The 17500-nt window shown below is 30.1% G+C and overlaps 1 protein-coding gene across 1 annotated transcript in view; it reads right to left on the reverse strand.

Annotated features, from left to right (window-relative positions):
- Positions 1-15676, reverse strand: part of MS3_00007848 (uncharacterized protein) — a 35241-nt gene extending 19565 nt beyond the window's left edge. The window contains exons 1-4 of the mRNA XM_051216193.1: positions 15526-15676; positions 5129-5595; positions 3416-3667; positions 15-327 (exon numbers count right to left, since the gene is read on the reverse strand). Coding sequence (XP_051066760.1) covers positions 15-327; positions 3416-3667; positions 5129-5492 — 929 coding nt within the window. The 5' untranslated portion in view covers positions 5493-5595; positions 15526-15676. The remainder of the gene's footprint in view (positions 1-14; positions 328-3415; positions 3668-5128; positions 5596-15525) is intronic.
- Between the last annotated feature and the right edge of the window lie 1824 nt (positions 15677-17500).

Genomic DNA, 17500 nt, shown 5'->3' on the forward strand with positions numbered 1-17500 from the left:
TTAAATAAACTCACTTCAGCTTATTACAAGTTCTAACAGTACATAATGCACGAAATTTATTAAGTGCTATGGCACATGCTGGCAATTTAGTGCAATTTTCAAGTAAGTCTAAACAACTTGTATTTTGTTTATTTTTGTTCAAATGCTGATCAACTAATTCACTGTTAGGTGATCCTACACTAGACAGCATATTCATAGTGATAGGAGATTCTGTAGTCATCGGTATAGACGATACAAAGGGTTCGACCAATAGTGATGTTGTATTCAGACGTTTCACATTTGTATTCATATTGCTTGTTGATTGAGTAGGTTTACTTTCTGGTTTTACTGTAAGGTAATCAAAATCAGTTAAACAGTTAGCCAGTTTGTGAGAATTTCGAAATTTATGTTCAATTACATAAAAATGATGTTTTATTACCAAATATCGTTTAAGAGACATACATATCATATTAAAACTGATAGAACATATAGTGTATTTGCAACCCACTTGATGAAATACATGTAGTTATCATAGCATTTAAAATTTGATGTTTTTTTATGGAATAGCAACTTTATGTTTAATTGGTTAGTTCCCTTCATGAATCTGAATAAAGAAGAAACAATAGATGACACGTAATATCTTGAAGTCATTTTTATTCATTCGGTGCACGTCAGCCATTTACAAAATTGTTCCATTTGAACTTCAGGAAATTCATGACATTGCTGCATTGTCTATGGTGTTTAAATGATTCATATCATACATGACTGAACCATACCAGTCATCCCTTGAAACTAGTCTTTGGAAGGTAGATAATGAATATCAAAATAGAAGGTTTTGCGGAGATCGATAAATGTTTCTGTTTTCATGAGTAAACCTGTGTCATATCAACACTAAAAGCCGAGATGCACTGGGGAACTATCTCGTTGTAATATATGTCACTACAATCTCGTACATCCTCAACGCTGTCTCGGAGTTGAAGATAAACATAAAAAAACATCTTATGTAGGCTCACTGGCCTGAAGTTTAGGCACTCGTCAAGTGACTTGGAGGCTCTAACTGTGCTATGATCGCACGACATAATGAAAATAATAACAAAAAAATAATATTAGGAATCAGAGGATTTAGCAAGAATATATCGGTTTAGCATGACGTTTATAATTGGTAAACTGTACTTTTCTGAACAAAATGACCGCCTGCCGTCACGCACTATACAGGACGTAGAACCTTTAGATCTACTAGTCGGTCCTTAACTTCAACATCACATTCGTTTATAAACTTATGTGTTAATCTGTTGACATTCCAAACTGATTTGCCTCCACCTAAACAGAAGAATTTAACAACCTGTCAATCCCACGAGTGGGATCGTGGATGCGCACCGCCAAGGAGTCCTACAATAGAACGAAACGGCTGTCCAGTGTTTCCAGGTTTCAACGGTGGTCTGACATCAACTGGTTCATGATAATCAAAAACCTATTAAGAGTTAGACATTCTCATGACATACGTTAAAAGGAAGTGAGTGTCATTTTTGTATTTTCATTTTGTCTTCAAACCCAGAGTGATTTTAGGGGAAAACATTTGAACAAATAACACCATACTCAAAGTTGTGACAGTTTGACCTTAAGATTATTATGCCGGGGATCAATAAACTGACAATAGATGAAAGGTTAATAAATTTTTTAATGGCATATTCAAGCTAGTGGTAATTATAACAAATCAATTCAGACAATGAAATATGTTTAGATTTATAAAGAAGTATTCGAAATTCCCATCTTTAAAACCATATCAGTGAATAACACTGTTTTCAGATAGATATTCATCAAGTTTTACTTTAAAATATAGTATATATTTTGTGGATATATGAAATCTATTGAAACAATCAAAAGAATTTGTAAATCAATGATAAAATGTAATGAATTATTCGAGAGAATATATAATGCTCATACTCTTCAGTCTATAAATAAATACCCATGTGTAAGTACTAATGATAAGTTACGTCACATTTAACCATTAGTTTAATTTGCAAGACAGTCTAAGTTTTCAAGAACTTCAAAGCTAAACGTCCCCATCATCCTATTATTTGTTAGTAATGTATGGAAAATTATGAATACTCAAAAATCATTTATACACTGAATTGCTACTACTTGTAGAAATCGATTAAAATACTCTGACAAAATGTTGCCTAGCGACATCTACATACAACTACCGTTAATTGGCTATTCATAGAGTCTACAACCAACCAATTATACTTGTATTTATTACGACTGAACAGTTTATATACTTATACATTAGGTACTACGATAACTATTATGAATCGATGAAAAAATCGAATTAGTTAAATTCCTTCGTCAATTTATAATACTGACAACTAAATAGAGAATTCATCGAATAATATAAAATTTGTTGTCATATAGTTTAACAATTGTCAGTTTTTACTTCGTTTTAGATTATTTCAAGCGCAACTTTGCATTAAAGTATAACGTAGAAGTTGTCTAATCATTGCCTATGCGACTTTTTTTGTCAAAATGTATACCACGTTAAAAGTTTAACGTTCTATGTTAAAAAGTATAGAAAAAAATGTTCATGAGTTACCAGCTAATTCAAGTTCCTTGTTGTCTGAAAAGGTTCGAATAATTTTTTCTGGTTAGCGTTTTTTTTAGCGAGTTAGTTTTCTAATGTATGGGGTCGCTAACCCCATGTCCAACCCTCCTCCTTTATCCGGACTTGGGACTGGCAGGAGCCCCCGGAGGGACCTCAGGGCGTCACAAGACAAGCCCTCACATGGAATCCTCAAGGCCAAAAGAAAAGAGGAAGACCAAAGAACACATTACGCCGGGAAATGGAGACAGACATGAGAAAAATGAACAAGAATTGGATGGAACTAGAAAAGAATGCCCAGGACAGAGTGGGTTGGAGAATGCTGGTCGGCAGCCTATGCTCTATTGGGAGTAACAGGCGTAAGTAAGTTGTCTGTAAAGTTGATGTTTTATCCTCCAAGTATTTATTACCACTTTAAATAGCATTTAATTATAAAATGGAACATAGTCTAACGGTGTCCGATTGTGAAAACACTTTCAGAATATGAGAAATGATTATACAAGAAATGTATTAAGTCACTTCATTCAACAACTGATTTGAATTTTACTGATCCAATCTGGTGTGTAGACGACAAACATACTGTCAAGTATACTCTTGAATTTAATTAAGATACTAAATGAGGTTATTTTTATAAAAATCATTTTTATTACATAAAACAAAAACCAAGTAACGAATTCAAATTGAAAACTGATTATGAATTAAAGGTAACGATGTATCACATTATAAAAGGTTTTTTTTATTACCCCACCCCCGAAGAAATATTAGAATCATATGGTAAATTTATTTGTAATACGCTTGTATAAAACGTCTTTAGTTAATATACAATAAATAAGTACTCACTTTCCTTTCTAGATTCATGGCGAAAATTTCCAGATGTATGTAATTCACGAAGAAATATTGGTGGTTCAGCCAAACATGGATGATTGTTTAAATTTTTTCTAAGTAGATTACATTTGGTTAAGTCATCAATCGAACGGCTAGACCGACTATCACATATACAATGCTTTAATCCTGGACGTCCAAGATTCATGGTTCTAAGGGCTGATTGACATTCTCGTAAATATTTACGCTGGCACCCCATTAAACTGCGCTCTAAAAAGAATAATTGAAATGTTACGGACCAAGATTTTAACTCAAAATGAATGGTGACTTTTAGTCCGAATAAATCAATTTACGAAAGATGTCTCCCATTTAGTGGAATAAATTTAAATTTAAATCTTAGCATGATACAACTTAGATATCACTTCTATTATACTGACACCTTTCGTTTTTATGTATTATTATTACGTGGACAACATTTAGGGCATTTGATGACGAGTATGAGAAACCGGCTAAAATATGATACATTCCTGAGGATTAAATAGAAAACACTAATGATTCATGCTGTTTCATAAGATTTTAAGAATTGCTATGCAAAAAATTGTACATAGTAATGTTTATGAAAAAGAAACTTTTGATTTGTATAGTTCATTTTTCTCATCTTTCATTTTAATCATAAAGATTTAAAAAGACGGAAGATTTCATCTATTTAATGCTAATGGTATACCATAAGGTAACATGGTTCTATATTCTTTTCACTTATCAAAATAAGATCAAACCACATCAAAAAATAAATTGTTTTAAGTTTTTTTTTCAAAATTTTGACAAAGCATATTATTTTCATATTACCAACAATGAATCCACTTTTATCGTTAAAGAAATAATGAGGTCTCAGTTGACACAAAACGTCTTGTATTTTTATACTGCAAGCGGATAAAATACTTATAGACGTCTACTGAAGAATAATGCAGTATTCAGAATGACGTCATTTGCTTACCTGATTACATCTATTAACTTACCAGTGAAAATAAATCCGTACTAGATAGCACTGATTACAAAACCGTAACACAGCAATAGTAAAATACCGGCATTTTACAAAATTTTTATGACTTATCAGCATTTATCGGTTTATCATAATTAATCATCCAACTGTCTACCGTATAGATGATCATGTTAAGTTAAGATACTACAAAAATGAGTGATGACTAGTATTTTCCTATTAACTTTGTATCGAACGTTTTATATATTCATCCGTTGTGCAATCATTGAATACTATTTTCTCAATTCTGTTATAAGTTTATGACATGTATTACTTTATTTTAAAATATATTAGGAATACTTTATGATGATTACGTTTGTATTTGTTAGATTTTCATCACCAGTTAGAAGGACTTATCTTATTTGTTATCTAATTTAATATTGAAAGATTCAAAACGTTTTTTTCTATTTTACTATTCAATAGTAATGAGTTAAGTGATAAACTATTGATTATAGTTTTACACGCACCAAACTATTAAACGTAACATTTTAATAAGACCAGTTTTAGATCGAAATGAATGAAAGTGCTTCAGGTAAACCTTTTTAGTACAACTAACCTAAAACCTTTGATAGTCAATATACCTGTAGTTTTATTCAACTATAATCTTAGCAGTCAATAACCAAGTCGTTTATTGCCGATAAATATAGATATGTTGGAAAAATATACATGAAAAGTTAACTTTATACACTACTTACCATCAGTCCAATCTCCACAAAATGTTTTGAAAATATCTACATCCACTTTACATATTCCACTAAATAATTCACAATTGTGCAATGCTTCCAAACAATCTATTCTAGTTTCTTGTTTTTCAATAACTTCATCAACAGATTGTAGTATGTTTGTTCTACTACTTTCAGTTACTACATTTTTCATTTCATTACCTACATTATATATTGTTGATTTTTGTGGAACTACAGGTATTGGAGTTGTCGGAGATGATGAAGACGGTGGAGGAAAAATAACATTGGCTCGAATATCCCAATCAGTTTGTGTTAAATAATATGGTAAGTGAATTAAACTGATAAAATATAAGTATGAATTGAAAAAATTGCACATGTTTTTCTGGTTATCAATTCTTCTAGTTAACTGAAACTTGAAATTCAAAAGATGCCTAGAGATTTTCTCTTAAATGATTTATAATTGAATTCAATTTGTAATTCTTCAGAAAAGAAAAATAAAAGATATAGATAACTTTAGAATTTATAGTTTTAAATGTCAATACATTAGGAGTTATTGAATGCGATTAAGAAAATACGGAACAATAATAATAAATAGGAAATTAAGCGCGAGACCGATAGGTCCTGGGTTCGAATCTCGCGAGGCGGGATCGTGGATGCGCACTGCTGAAGAATCCCATACCGTTCAGTGATTCCGGGTTTTCCATGGTAGTCTAGCTTCAGTTGACTCGTGAATTGAACTATGAAATTGAATAGCATTTCCAAAATACTTTATGGATAAAAACATTACAAACTTTGAAAACTCCAAGTTAAGTCTGTAAATTTAAATATCCATTATTTTATAGTTACTTTTTATAGTGTGATGTATTTTACATATGTTCACAGATATAAGTAGTATGTAACATCAATTGAAAGTGGAATGTTTGTCAGAAGAAGACTGGGAATAACAGGAAGTGAAATAGTGAGCGATTGTAATGACGACAGCAACAAGTAAAAGAAGATATGCAAAAAATTTTAAAGTACGGTTTTCATATTTTATGAAAGCGCTCTGTAACTTTGGATTAAACAATAAATTTGTTTTCTCCATCTGAGTTCTCGTTCACTATAATAGTACATGTAATTTCGTTGAAAGCAATGTATAAAATCATTTTTGCTTATCTTGGCTGAAGGAGCTATACTTTATTTCATACAATAAAACAATTCGTAGCTAATAAAATCATGTCCGGGAATTTCACGCAAGTATAAATGTTGTAATCAACTTATTCGTTCTTGTAAACTAAGTAAATATCAGTATGGGACATATGAAGATTGTAGTATTTTCAAAGTTGCATTCACCCATCAATCTAAGCTAGATCATCATGTAAAACCTGGAAGCATTGGAAGTCCTCTCCGTCCTAGCACGGGACTCCTCAGCAATGCGCATCGACAATCTCACATGCGAGACTCGGACCCATGACCGTCGATCTCGCGCGCGAACGCTTAGACTCTCAACCATTGTGCCTGCATCAAACGTTTGTGCAAGATCACAAGCCGAATAAACTTAGAAATTAACACCGTTGGATGTCGTCTCAGTGGTTTAGAGGTTAGGCGTCCGCACGTTAGACCCAATGCCCTGGATTCCAGTCCTACGTACGGGGTCGCGAGTGAACGCTGCGGTGAAGTCCCATGCTAGTACGAAACAGTCCTCCATTGCTTTAGGTTTTTCAGTAGTGGTCTAACATTGATCCATTCATGATATCAATCTAAACTCCACAACCCTATGCTGATAATTTGTATTATCCCTCAATTTAATACAAATATTTTGATTTTCTAAATATGCTATCTGTTAAGAAAACCAATGTACAAAAGGGAAGAAAATTTTAAAAAATTTTTCACCTTTCAGTAAAGTATATTTAGGTCTTAATATAAACTCTGTAAATTTGAATGGCTATTTATCTGAGTAACAAGATGTGTAATACTAATAATTCAATTTCTAGTTAAAGATGACATTAAGTGTGAACTTTAAAAAAACCTGAAAATAAGTGTCATTTGAATGAATATTATTTCCCGATATCATTAAAAAACAACAAGTAGACTATTTATAAAATTCTTACAAACACTGAAGATCGATTGAAAATGGTTAATAAAAAATTAAATAATATTAGTAATGCTAATTGTTAACACCACTGATGTATCACAAACAAGCTACTCATCTCATAAACATATAACATGATGATAAGATTATGCAATTCCGAAGTAATCAATACTTATGAATTAATAACTAAGCATTAAACATGAAATAGTTGTTGTAAGAACCAATAATATTTTGTAAACAAGTCATATGTAAAACTTAGTGATTTAATTAAAACCGTGTTTTTTTTCATTTTTAACGAACATTAACCATATTGTAAAATCTACTTTGAAACGATTACATAATTTTTACAATGTTTCTATTGGTGTTTGAGTACCTGAAAATATTTGTTGTTTTACATTGTTACCGTTATGTAGAAGTGATCGAGTTAAACTTTTGTATTATTCCACAATCTAATCTATTGTTTAATAAGCATCAACCGAATACCTAATAAACATTATGTATGAGAAACGATAAATTTTATAAGGAACTATTATAACACATTCGTTTGATTGGCAAAAAGACTGTAATTGAGTTGTGCTTATATTTGTTTAGTAAATCCAAGAATGAATTCAAAATTTTGATATGCACCTTTCAAGAATTTTATTGTTATGTGAGCTATTAAATCTATACAACATCAGGTCACATTAAGATTACAATTTCGAACATTGGCTTCATATTAAAGAAGAAGCTGTTTAAAATAACACCACACTATTTTTCTATCAATACCGTCCACTATAGATTAGTATGTAACAAAAACTAAAGTATACAAAAATATATTCTTATGTTTTTTTCCAAGTAATAAAGGCCTTATGATACTAGTCCATTATATTCAATTATTTTACAGCTTTTGATCTAAAATTAAACAATAAATAATAATTTTGGTGAGAACTTGTCGCTTAATAATTCTATATGGTATACTTGCTTTGTTATAATATTGTTTTGTTGGGTTATCTATTCATGTTGTTTACAACTGACTGATTACTGGGTAGTCACCAATGACGTCTGACTGGACTTTGTGGTATTGAACAGATTCTATTGATGAAGTCGCAATTTTTCTGGCAGTTTACGTGAATTAAAATCGTGTACAATAACTTATACAGATAAGTATAGGACCAAATAATCTAAGGGTAATATTCTAGGCTAAGTTGATTAGTGACACAGGATTCAACCATCTAAGCAATATCAGTTACCTGAAGCTTATAGTTACACTTTGCTGAGAATTAATAAATAGCAAGTAACCTGAGTCCCGATTATCCTATCAACCACCCAAAATACCCGATGTGTTATACAATTTTTCCTAGCTAAGAATTAATCTAGATAAGAATTTTTTTTAAAAATTAATTTGCAAAAAACAGTAGTATCAAACAGATTTTGGAAATTAACTTGACTGTACTCTCACTATATAGTCCCATTTTCTTGACACCAACTATATGTTAATAAGCATCATATAAATGTGATCGAAAAAACAAACATCTGTATAAATAAGATCATATCTTTTTATGTGAATCAAGAAAATATACATAGAAATAGTTAACAGCTAAACAGAATATGTTGTTACCTATATTTCCGGTTGAATAGTAAGAATATTAGCTTTAATTTTTTTTTCTCTTTTTCACATTATGATTAAAAGTAATTAAGATTTGTATATTTTGTTTGTTTAATTGTTCTTGTGTGTTCTGTAGGCCAATTGTTGAAACTAAAATAATGATATGCGTGATATGAAATCATTTCCCTAAAAACATTATTATTATTATTATTATTATTATTATTATTATTATTATCAGTATTATTATACTCATTTTCAGGTAATGTAAAGAGGATAAAGAATAGTGTGTTGAGGTGTGTGAATGAGATTTATTAAAATTATTATGTTATAAGTATATTCTTATTATAGATGTCATAAATATGTTCTTTCTCTTTATATATATATATATATATATATATATATATATATATATATATATATATATATATATATATATATATATATATATAGATATAGATATAGATAGATAGATAGATAGATAGATAGATTTGAGCCTTTATTATTCTTATCAAAACTAGTGCACCTATTATCACACTATCGAATTGTACTTTTTGCCTATTACGTAATCGTCTTCATTGTTATCATTGACTCATAAACTATCTTGATCGGTTTAGTAATTTCGTATATGCATATAAATGTTACTGTATATTAGAGTAAAGCCTGATGAGGATCTAATCGAAAACAATATTGTTCAATTATATATGTTGTTCTAAATACATATATATTAGTTTAATTCATTTATTGAGCATGTATTGAGTAGTTTTGAGTAGGGAGATTATTTTTTAACTGTATTTATCTACAATATATTGTAATGATATCTGATTATTACATAATAAGTATAGATAATATCATTTAGCTTCTTGATATGAATACATTACATCGTAATAAATTGTTGTTCAATATATATGAAACAGCAATTATAAACACATTGGACTATATTTATATTGACGTTTTTATTGTGAAGGGAAACACACTTCCTCTACTATAACTGCATATAAGTAAAACTTCAAATGTACCTGACCAAACTAGAAGAGCGGTTTGTTAAAAATGCTCCGTAATTTCATAATTCTGAAGCAAAAGATCCAATCAATGTGATTATTCTAATACACAAATTCAGAATGAAACAGTTTCTTAACTAGGTGACGCTTGTGAAAAGATTGTTTATTCCGAGCTAGACGTTCTCCATATATTATATTGTACACTGAATAAAGACATACAATACGAATATTGAAAGGTTAAATAATCAACCTATAACTTTCCGGTTACCCTTTTAAATATCACTTAAGGTAGGCTATCAGGTAGCAGAATTCAATATAATGACCTTGTATACATATCTTGATGTAGTAATCATCAACTATGTGGCATATTGACTTGAAAGATTCATTAGAAGAGCTCATACATTTATAAGGTAGAAGCTGGTAATCAGAAATGATTCATTTAAGATCCTAGTTTTAAAGTGTTTGATCATCATATTTCGGTAGAGTAAAACAATATATCAACAGTCGATAGTTAATTGATAAATACTCTATTTGATTTATTAATAATTTGGCAAAAATCGTTTTATAAATCAAAAAAGTCTATTGAATACTGTCATACTGAACCGACTAAAAATTATGAAATAAATAAATTACATTTACAAAGTTATTTGGCTGATTGCAACTACATTGTTTATTATTGCCTTATCAATAGATACGAATAGTGCGTTAAAATGTCGCTTATATTAACGTCGAATTCACTATTTTTAAAATGGTGTACGATATAATTACTCTACGATAACATTTAAAAGACACGATTTAATGAGTTAACACCAGGTTCGACAAACTTATCAATATTCCCAACGTCGTATGTTCTTAAATAGTTATGAAATATTCATGGATTGGTTCCTTGAAGAAAATCAAAAATAATTCATAATATTTCCATTGATCTGATAAAGTATGTTGGATATTAAATAATGAAAAGTAGTTTATATGATGCATATAACAATATAAAGGATAATGAACTGCTGAAAAATATAAATCTTCTTTCATGTTTTTTCTCACATTGTAAATCATTTTACATAGGATAATCAACAAAGTACTTATTTCTAGTTATCATCGACAATAACCATCTCATTACTGTATGGAGTTTGTTATTCACCTTTCTGACATGGTAGAATAATGTAAATCCATAAACGCTTCAATGAAAATTGTACATCAAACAACTACGGGAACTATAATTATTTTCTTTCACTTTATTTTAATTGTTGCAAAAATAACTAATGAGTAATTCACGCACAACTTTTGTTAGCATATTTTGATATACTATTTAGGTAATTGTCATATTGTAGTAAACGAGATAACAAGTGGGGACAATCGAATGTGTTTCAACACAAAATTACAGAATATCTCGGCGAAAATCTGAGAACCATACAATAAATATTCCATTTGTAAAATGCATATCAATCGCTTCAGATTTTATCGTTCCTTCATCTCCATACCAATTACCCTCTGTTCTCGTTCTATTTTCTTCGATCTTCTTAATCTTCCGCCACCAGGCATTTCACTTTTGATTGATGATACATACTACTTATATCTGTTGATATCAGTAGCAGACACCATACCATCAGTGTCAAAATAAAAAAATATAGTCAGCCTACCAAGCATTCTTAGTTGTATTTTGGGTTCTTAGTTATTATTCTAAGGAAACTACATGATTCTGTTGCATCGTACAGATGATGGTGTAAATAACTTGACAGTTGTGCCTTTTATATACATATTGAACGTGCAGGACAAAACAGTCGTCCAGTACTTTCTGATTTTTAACGGTTGTCTGACTTGAGCGAACTCGTCATAGAAAATTATAAAATTAAATATTCAAAAAAATTGTAGTTGATTATAAATAAAATTAAGTCATCTATGAATGGAATTATAATTAACTTAGGTAATAAACACTTTCATACAAACAAATCAGTCCTACTTAAATCATGAACACATGTTTGAAAAACCATAATAAATAGAATTTATTATTTTATTTTCAAATGTGGGAACTGTCTTTACAAAATAGAAACATATATCTTTTTGTTGTAATATTTTCCCAATAAATCAAAGAAAAAAATTCAGAATATCATCCATACTATATGATAATTGGAAACATAATGCTTTATTTCTAGAACTACATGTATACATAAGTCAATGAAACATGTTCTTTTCACCTCCTTAGTTTTCATTGGTTATGCTTGGTATGTTATGAATGTATAAGGGTTCTAAATGTCAATAGTCTAAACGTTACTATCACATTTTTGCCCATATCATTTAGTTATTATGATTTCAATAAATTGTTTTTTGCAGGATGTTTTATTTATTTACCTATTTATGAAATGGATTCGATCGAAGCCTGATAATGAAATGAATTTAAAATGAACATGGCTTTGAATGAATTACTTTTGATATTATACTGTCGATTCTTATGTGTGTATTTTAAAAACAAACATTGTTTCATTAGAAGGCTAATCCGGTTTCTATATATATATATATTTATAATTATTATCTATTATTATTTAGATTATTCCTTATATTTTCTTTTACATTTTAATAATAAGAAATTAACATAAATATATGAGATAGTGAATTTGTGCTAAGCTGTCTGATCATTCATATTCTTTACGTTAGTATCACTACCAAATAAGTACGAAATGCAAACATCGTGAAAGATGAACACAGAGGAAATAATTTTTCTCAACTCATGAGCACATTCTAACATCCTTAACTTACAAATGATTTTGTAATAGTATATTCACGGTATATTATCGTTAAATGAGTCACAGTTAGATGAGAAGATTTATCCTGGTCGGTAGCAATACCAAATGTACATCCAGCTGACGAGTTCCAAACAGGACGAAACTCGCGTTCTGGATCCCACTGCTAGTCATTATCCATCTGTGCTTATAATGCTTTAAAATTAAGGCAATATTGAGGTATTACGCTCGGTATGCACATATGTCAATAAGAGACTGATAAATTATAATCATAAACATAAATGAGAAGATTCAGGTAAACAATATCAAGTGAATTAGATCAGAGTTATAGTTAACAAAAGTCAAACGTTGATAGTATCGCTGACAAACTGGAACAATTATCATAATAAAATGTTTTCAATTATCCAGTAAGGAAGTAATAAAGACAGTTTGTGTACTTCTCTAAATAAACTGAGAATATAACACTTCACACTACCAAAGAATGCTAACTGCTTATAGCCTACATAACTCAATAATTCCTTCAACCTGAAAACAATCTAGTCAAACTTGAAATTTGAATATTGTTTAACATTAGTAAGTAGAATAAAGGGGTATATTCATAAGAAAAAAGCCCAACGCGCCGTTCCAAGTGTTAAAACAGTTACTCATTTCAAGTACGACGACACAATTGAAGTTATCTGATAAATATATTGTTGTGAATAATAAAAGTATAATATCCTCTAAATTTCAGCATAGTATATTCTATCTGTTATTTTTTGAAGTCGAACCTACTTGAAAATCAACATGTTCAGCTTTAAGCCCCCAAATACTTTTAAACAGCCGACAGTGGTGAGGGCCCGCTCTCCCTCTCGAGATGCTCTCACATGGCCACGCGTATATAGCTTCTGTCATGGAAGTCCTACTCACTGACTTCCCGCAGCGCTGATGTTGGTTACGAAATTGAGAGGACGGAAAGCGAATATCCGGCGCTTTAACCGAACTGGTGGATATGGAGAATTCACCAAGGGGAGTTGGAAAACCCTGATTCCAAACCAATGGTGTACATGGGCCCCAAGATCCTTAGGGAACAAATGGCGTATGAAACAATTATTGATCATCGGCTACCATGGGACTGCATCCTTTCACGTTGTTTCACTACACTGTAGATTAGACCTTTAAGTCAAAGGCTCGGAGATTGATCCCCTAAGGAAACCACCTGCTGCGGTCTGGACACCCGAGAAGTATCACAGCCCATACACAAATCAAGTGACTAAATTAAGAGGAGGAGGGTTTGATCAATGATTTAAAGTAAAATGCTTCAACTAATAACCCTATAACTTATCTTTATATTATTAAATATAATGAAATTTAAAAACCTGTAGTGTCGGTTATTATGTTAAGCCCATATACCTTATTCTAGCTTTCGGACAACCCATTCTATTCATTCTACTCGAGTCACATTCTGACCTTGTTAATTATTCGCTTATCAATCTTGACTGTCTTTATATGAGCGCGTGGGTGTGCGTACGTTTCTTATCCCATTACTCATCACATGACTATAATTTAGATTTGTGTAACTATAAATATTGATTAGCGCTTGGTTAGATGGGAGTCGGCTTACCAGCCATCTCCACTTTGCGTCGTTTCTCTTCTCTCTATCCTATTCGCTTTATATACAAAGTATATGTATTCACAAGTCCATTCTCGTTATTTGACTTATTTAATTCTGTTACTGACTAACGCGATTTAAGTCGATGATTATATACGAGGATAGGCAACATATATATTCCAATAAAAATCATTCATTACGATTTAATTGGAGTCAGATCCACGGGCCACAATAAACCTCAGAGAAACATTTTTTGTGTACCATGAATTGTAAAAAAATATTTTTCATAACATAAATATTTTATGCATAATCAATGTTAAAATATTAATCTCAAATTGTTTATATTCCTTAGTGAGAAAAAAAATTGAAAAAATATATATTTGTTTCACATTCCTGTTGGTCGAAAGAATTCATTGCCTTATCAACAATATATGTAACTTATACAGTAATTACTTTCAATATTCTAATCACATTTATCTTTTTGGAAAAAAATATTTAATTAGTTCTGCTAAAGAAAATTAGAATGAAATATTGATAGACTATAATTTCAGTTTACTTTTCATGGTCTATTTCTAATCATATAAAAAGTTGTCAAGTTTGTGTTGAAGCATACTAATATAAGATGAAGTGAACTAGACAGAGGTGAACTATGGAAAAAGGGATTAAAATTCTTATTTGTAGGTGATTTTTTCGTAACATTTCAGTTATTTTCAATACTGACTAAATCAGAATCATGATTCAAGCAGTTAGACATCTCATTCAAATAAATAATAATAATAAGCTCTATTCAATATTATATTTCTGGTACAATATAGAATTCTCAGCTCGAAATATTTCAACGATTTTCCTTTTCTTATTTCTTGATCGACCCTTACGATAAATATTGAGTGGTCACTTAAGGAATAGACATCTGATTAATGTATATTCTTTTCGATATGTATTACCAGTAATCACGATTTCTCTGATTAGGCTCTTTTTTAACTTGTACAACAAAATGTCGTAAACTTTTCACAAATGCACTTAAATAGATTATGCGACTAATAGGCAAAATGATGTGTTAAAACAAATAAAACAGATAATTTGTTGAAATACCCAGGTGGCAGGAACACGTAGCCCAGATATTCAAGTAAGCTATTCACATAAACTCATACAACAAATCACAAGAGTAAGACCGTGACGATGATGGATAAGATAATTGAAAAAATATGAGATTTGTGTTGAGTTATTGAATAAAAGCCTTAACAAAAGTGATCTATCAAACATCACATCAATTAGATATAATGCATAAGATACAACACTTTTGACATCCAGTAAAAATGATTAGGATACATTATTTGTGTGTGGATATTTCGGCTTTCCAATTGAATAATAGAACTAAATATTTCAATATAATCAGTAATAAAACTCAAATACGAGAAACGATTTCACTTACTTGAATTTTGATGATAAATAATAACATAATACATCACTACATATTAGGATAACAGTCTGCTGTTTACGAGTCTTAGTTCTATATTATTTAAATTAATTGATAATCCACTTTCATTAAGAGAAAACAGTTTCATGTGCTTATTTATTGAATAATAATAAAATAATGTTTATTGTACACATCTGCTTATTATATATATAGATAGATAAATATCGATGTTATTCATTCACATGACCAGGAATGAGGAAATATTGAAACAGAATTGTCTCAAATATGATTGGTTAATCGGTTTATTTTTGTTTGGTCGTGAAAAATTTGTATTCTTTTCGATTATTATGTTGACGATTTTGCCTTTTGGAAAACCTGTCTGTGAGTTTATTTGCATATATATATGAGATACTATTTCAATAAAATAATATCATGGATTTCACTCTTGAAATATTCAAATGTTGCCTCATTTGTGTTACTGAATTTATTCTTCATGTTTAGCAAATCGAAATCAAATATCTAAGTGAATGTTGTATTTTATTTACAAATATTGAATGTCAACAGTTGAGATCATGAGTCAATTGAAGCTAGATCACCATGGAAAACCTGGAAGCACTGGACGGCCGTTTCGCCCTATTGTAGGACTCCTCAGCAGTGCGCATCCATGATCCCGCCTCGCTAGATTCGAACTCAGATTAACCACTAGACCACTGAGCCGGCATCCAATGGTGTTGATGTCTAACTTCAACTGACTCACGATCTCAACTACTGAAATTACCATAATTTCCACTAAACCCCTTCTGATACAAATACTGAATGGTTCATCAATACAATTTTCGTTTTATCACTAAAATTAATCAGTTTTCTAAATATCATGGTATAACTATTAAAGTAAATAATATAATGGCATATAGAAAGTCAATGATCGTACTGATCAATAATTACTAATTGCTAGATTTTTACAGTTTTAAAATTAATTCTCCATATTCTGTTGAAAAGTAGCTAATTAAAGTTTGATCCACATGGATAATTACTGATTGAAATAGGATTAGTTGAAAAATAAGTTTGATTTTGATTAGATGTAAAAATTTCCCTGTAACAATCAATTTTAATTTTGTTTAAATGGTAAATCCTAAATCAATATCATTTAATAGCAATATGGGTGATGATGAGATAACATTCAATGTAACTAAAATGAATATTGAGGCATGTTCGTAATATAAAATTTCAGGAGACAGCTTGCTTGTAACTAAAATAAAATTTCACATTTAGGAATACCACAAAAAGTAGATAAACATAATAGTTTATATCTTTATGTTTGATTACAGAGTAATCCTTCTAAGAGTTTGATGAATTGCCTTTTGTAACACTAAATACAATAGCCACCATCATATTTTTTCTTGATTTATGAATAACTAATTCACTACATTTGAAATGAAGATAAAACGAACTCATTTGCAAAGAAATTCACAAATCTCAAGTGTCCTGACGATAACATTTTGATTTTTTTGGTTATGCTATTCGTAATTCGAAAAGAGTTTTTCAATTTGACAATGCTTTTTTTTCAAAAAGTCAAACTTCCCATCAGACATGGACATAAAAGACCATTTATTAAGAGCATAATGTAAGATAGATAAATTCATTCATAAAATAGGAAAATGAGTCATATCAAAGTTTTATCAGTTTTTAGTTTCTCAGTCAAATATTTACGCTTATGCAAATGGCTATTAAATTTATCTAGAAAATAGAACTCCAGTAACATGATAATAAACAATTTGGTGACCACACAATCTTTTTATTTTTTTAAAATGACTGTGGGGATTGAAACAATTTTATTGCAATCAACCATAAAATTGGAACTTTTACGCTACATAGGTAACAAGGAATTAGAATATTTTTAAAGTAATGCGATTTTAATATTCATAATTTCGTAGTTATATTTGATGGTTGGAATGTAATTTAGTTTTTGAATTGTTTCAAATGTACATGT

Source organism: Schistosoma haematobium, chromosome 4 (assembly GCF_000699445.3).
Source record: "Schistosoma haematobium chromosome 4, whole genome shotgun sequence".
In the NCBI taxonomy this organism is placed as follows: domain Eukaryota; kingdom Metazoa; phylum Platyhelminthes; class Trematoda; order Strigeidida; family Schistosomatidae; genus Schistosoma; species Schistosoma haematobium.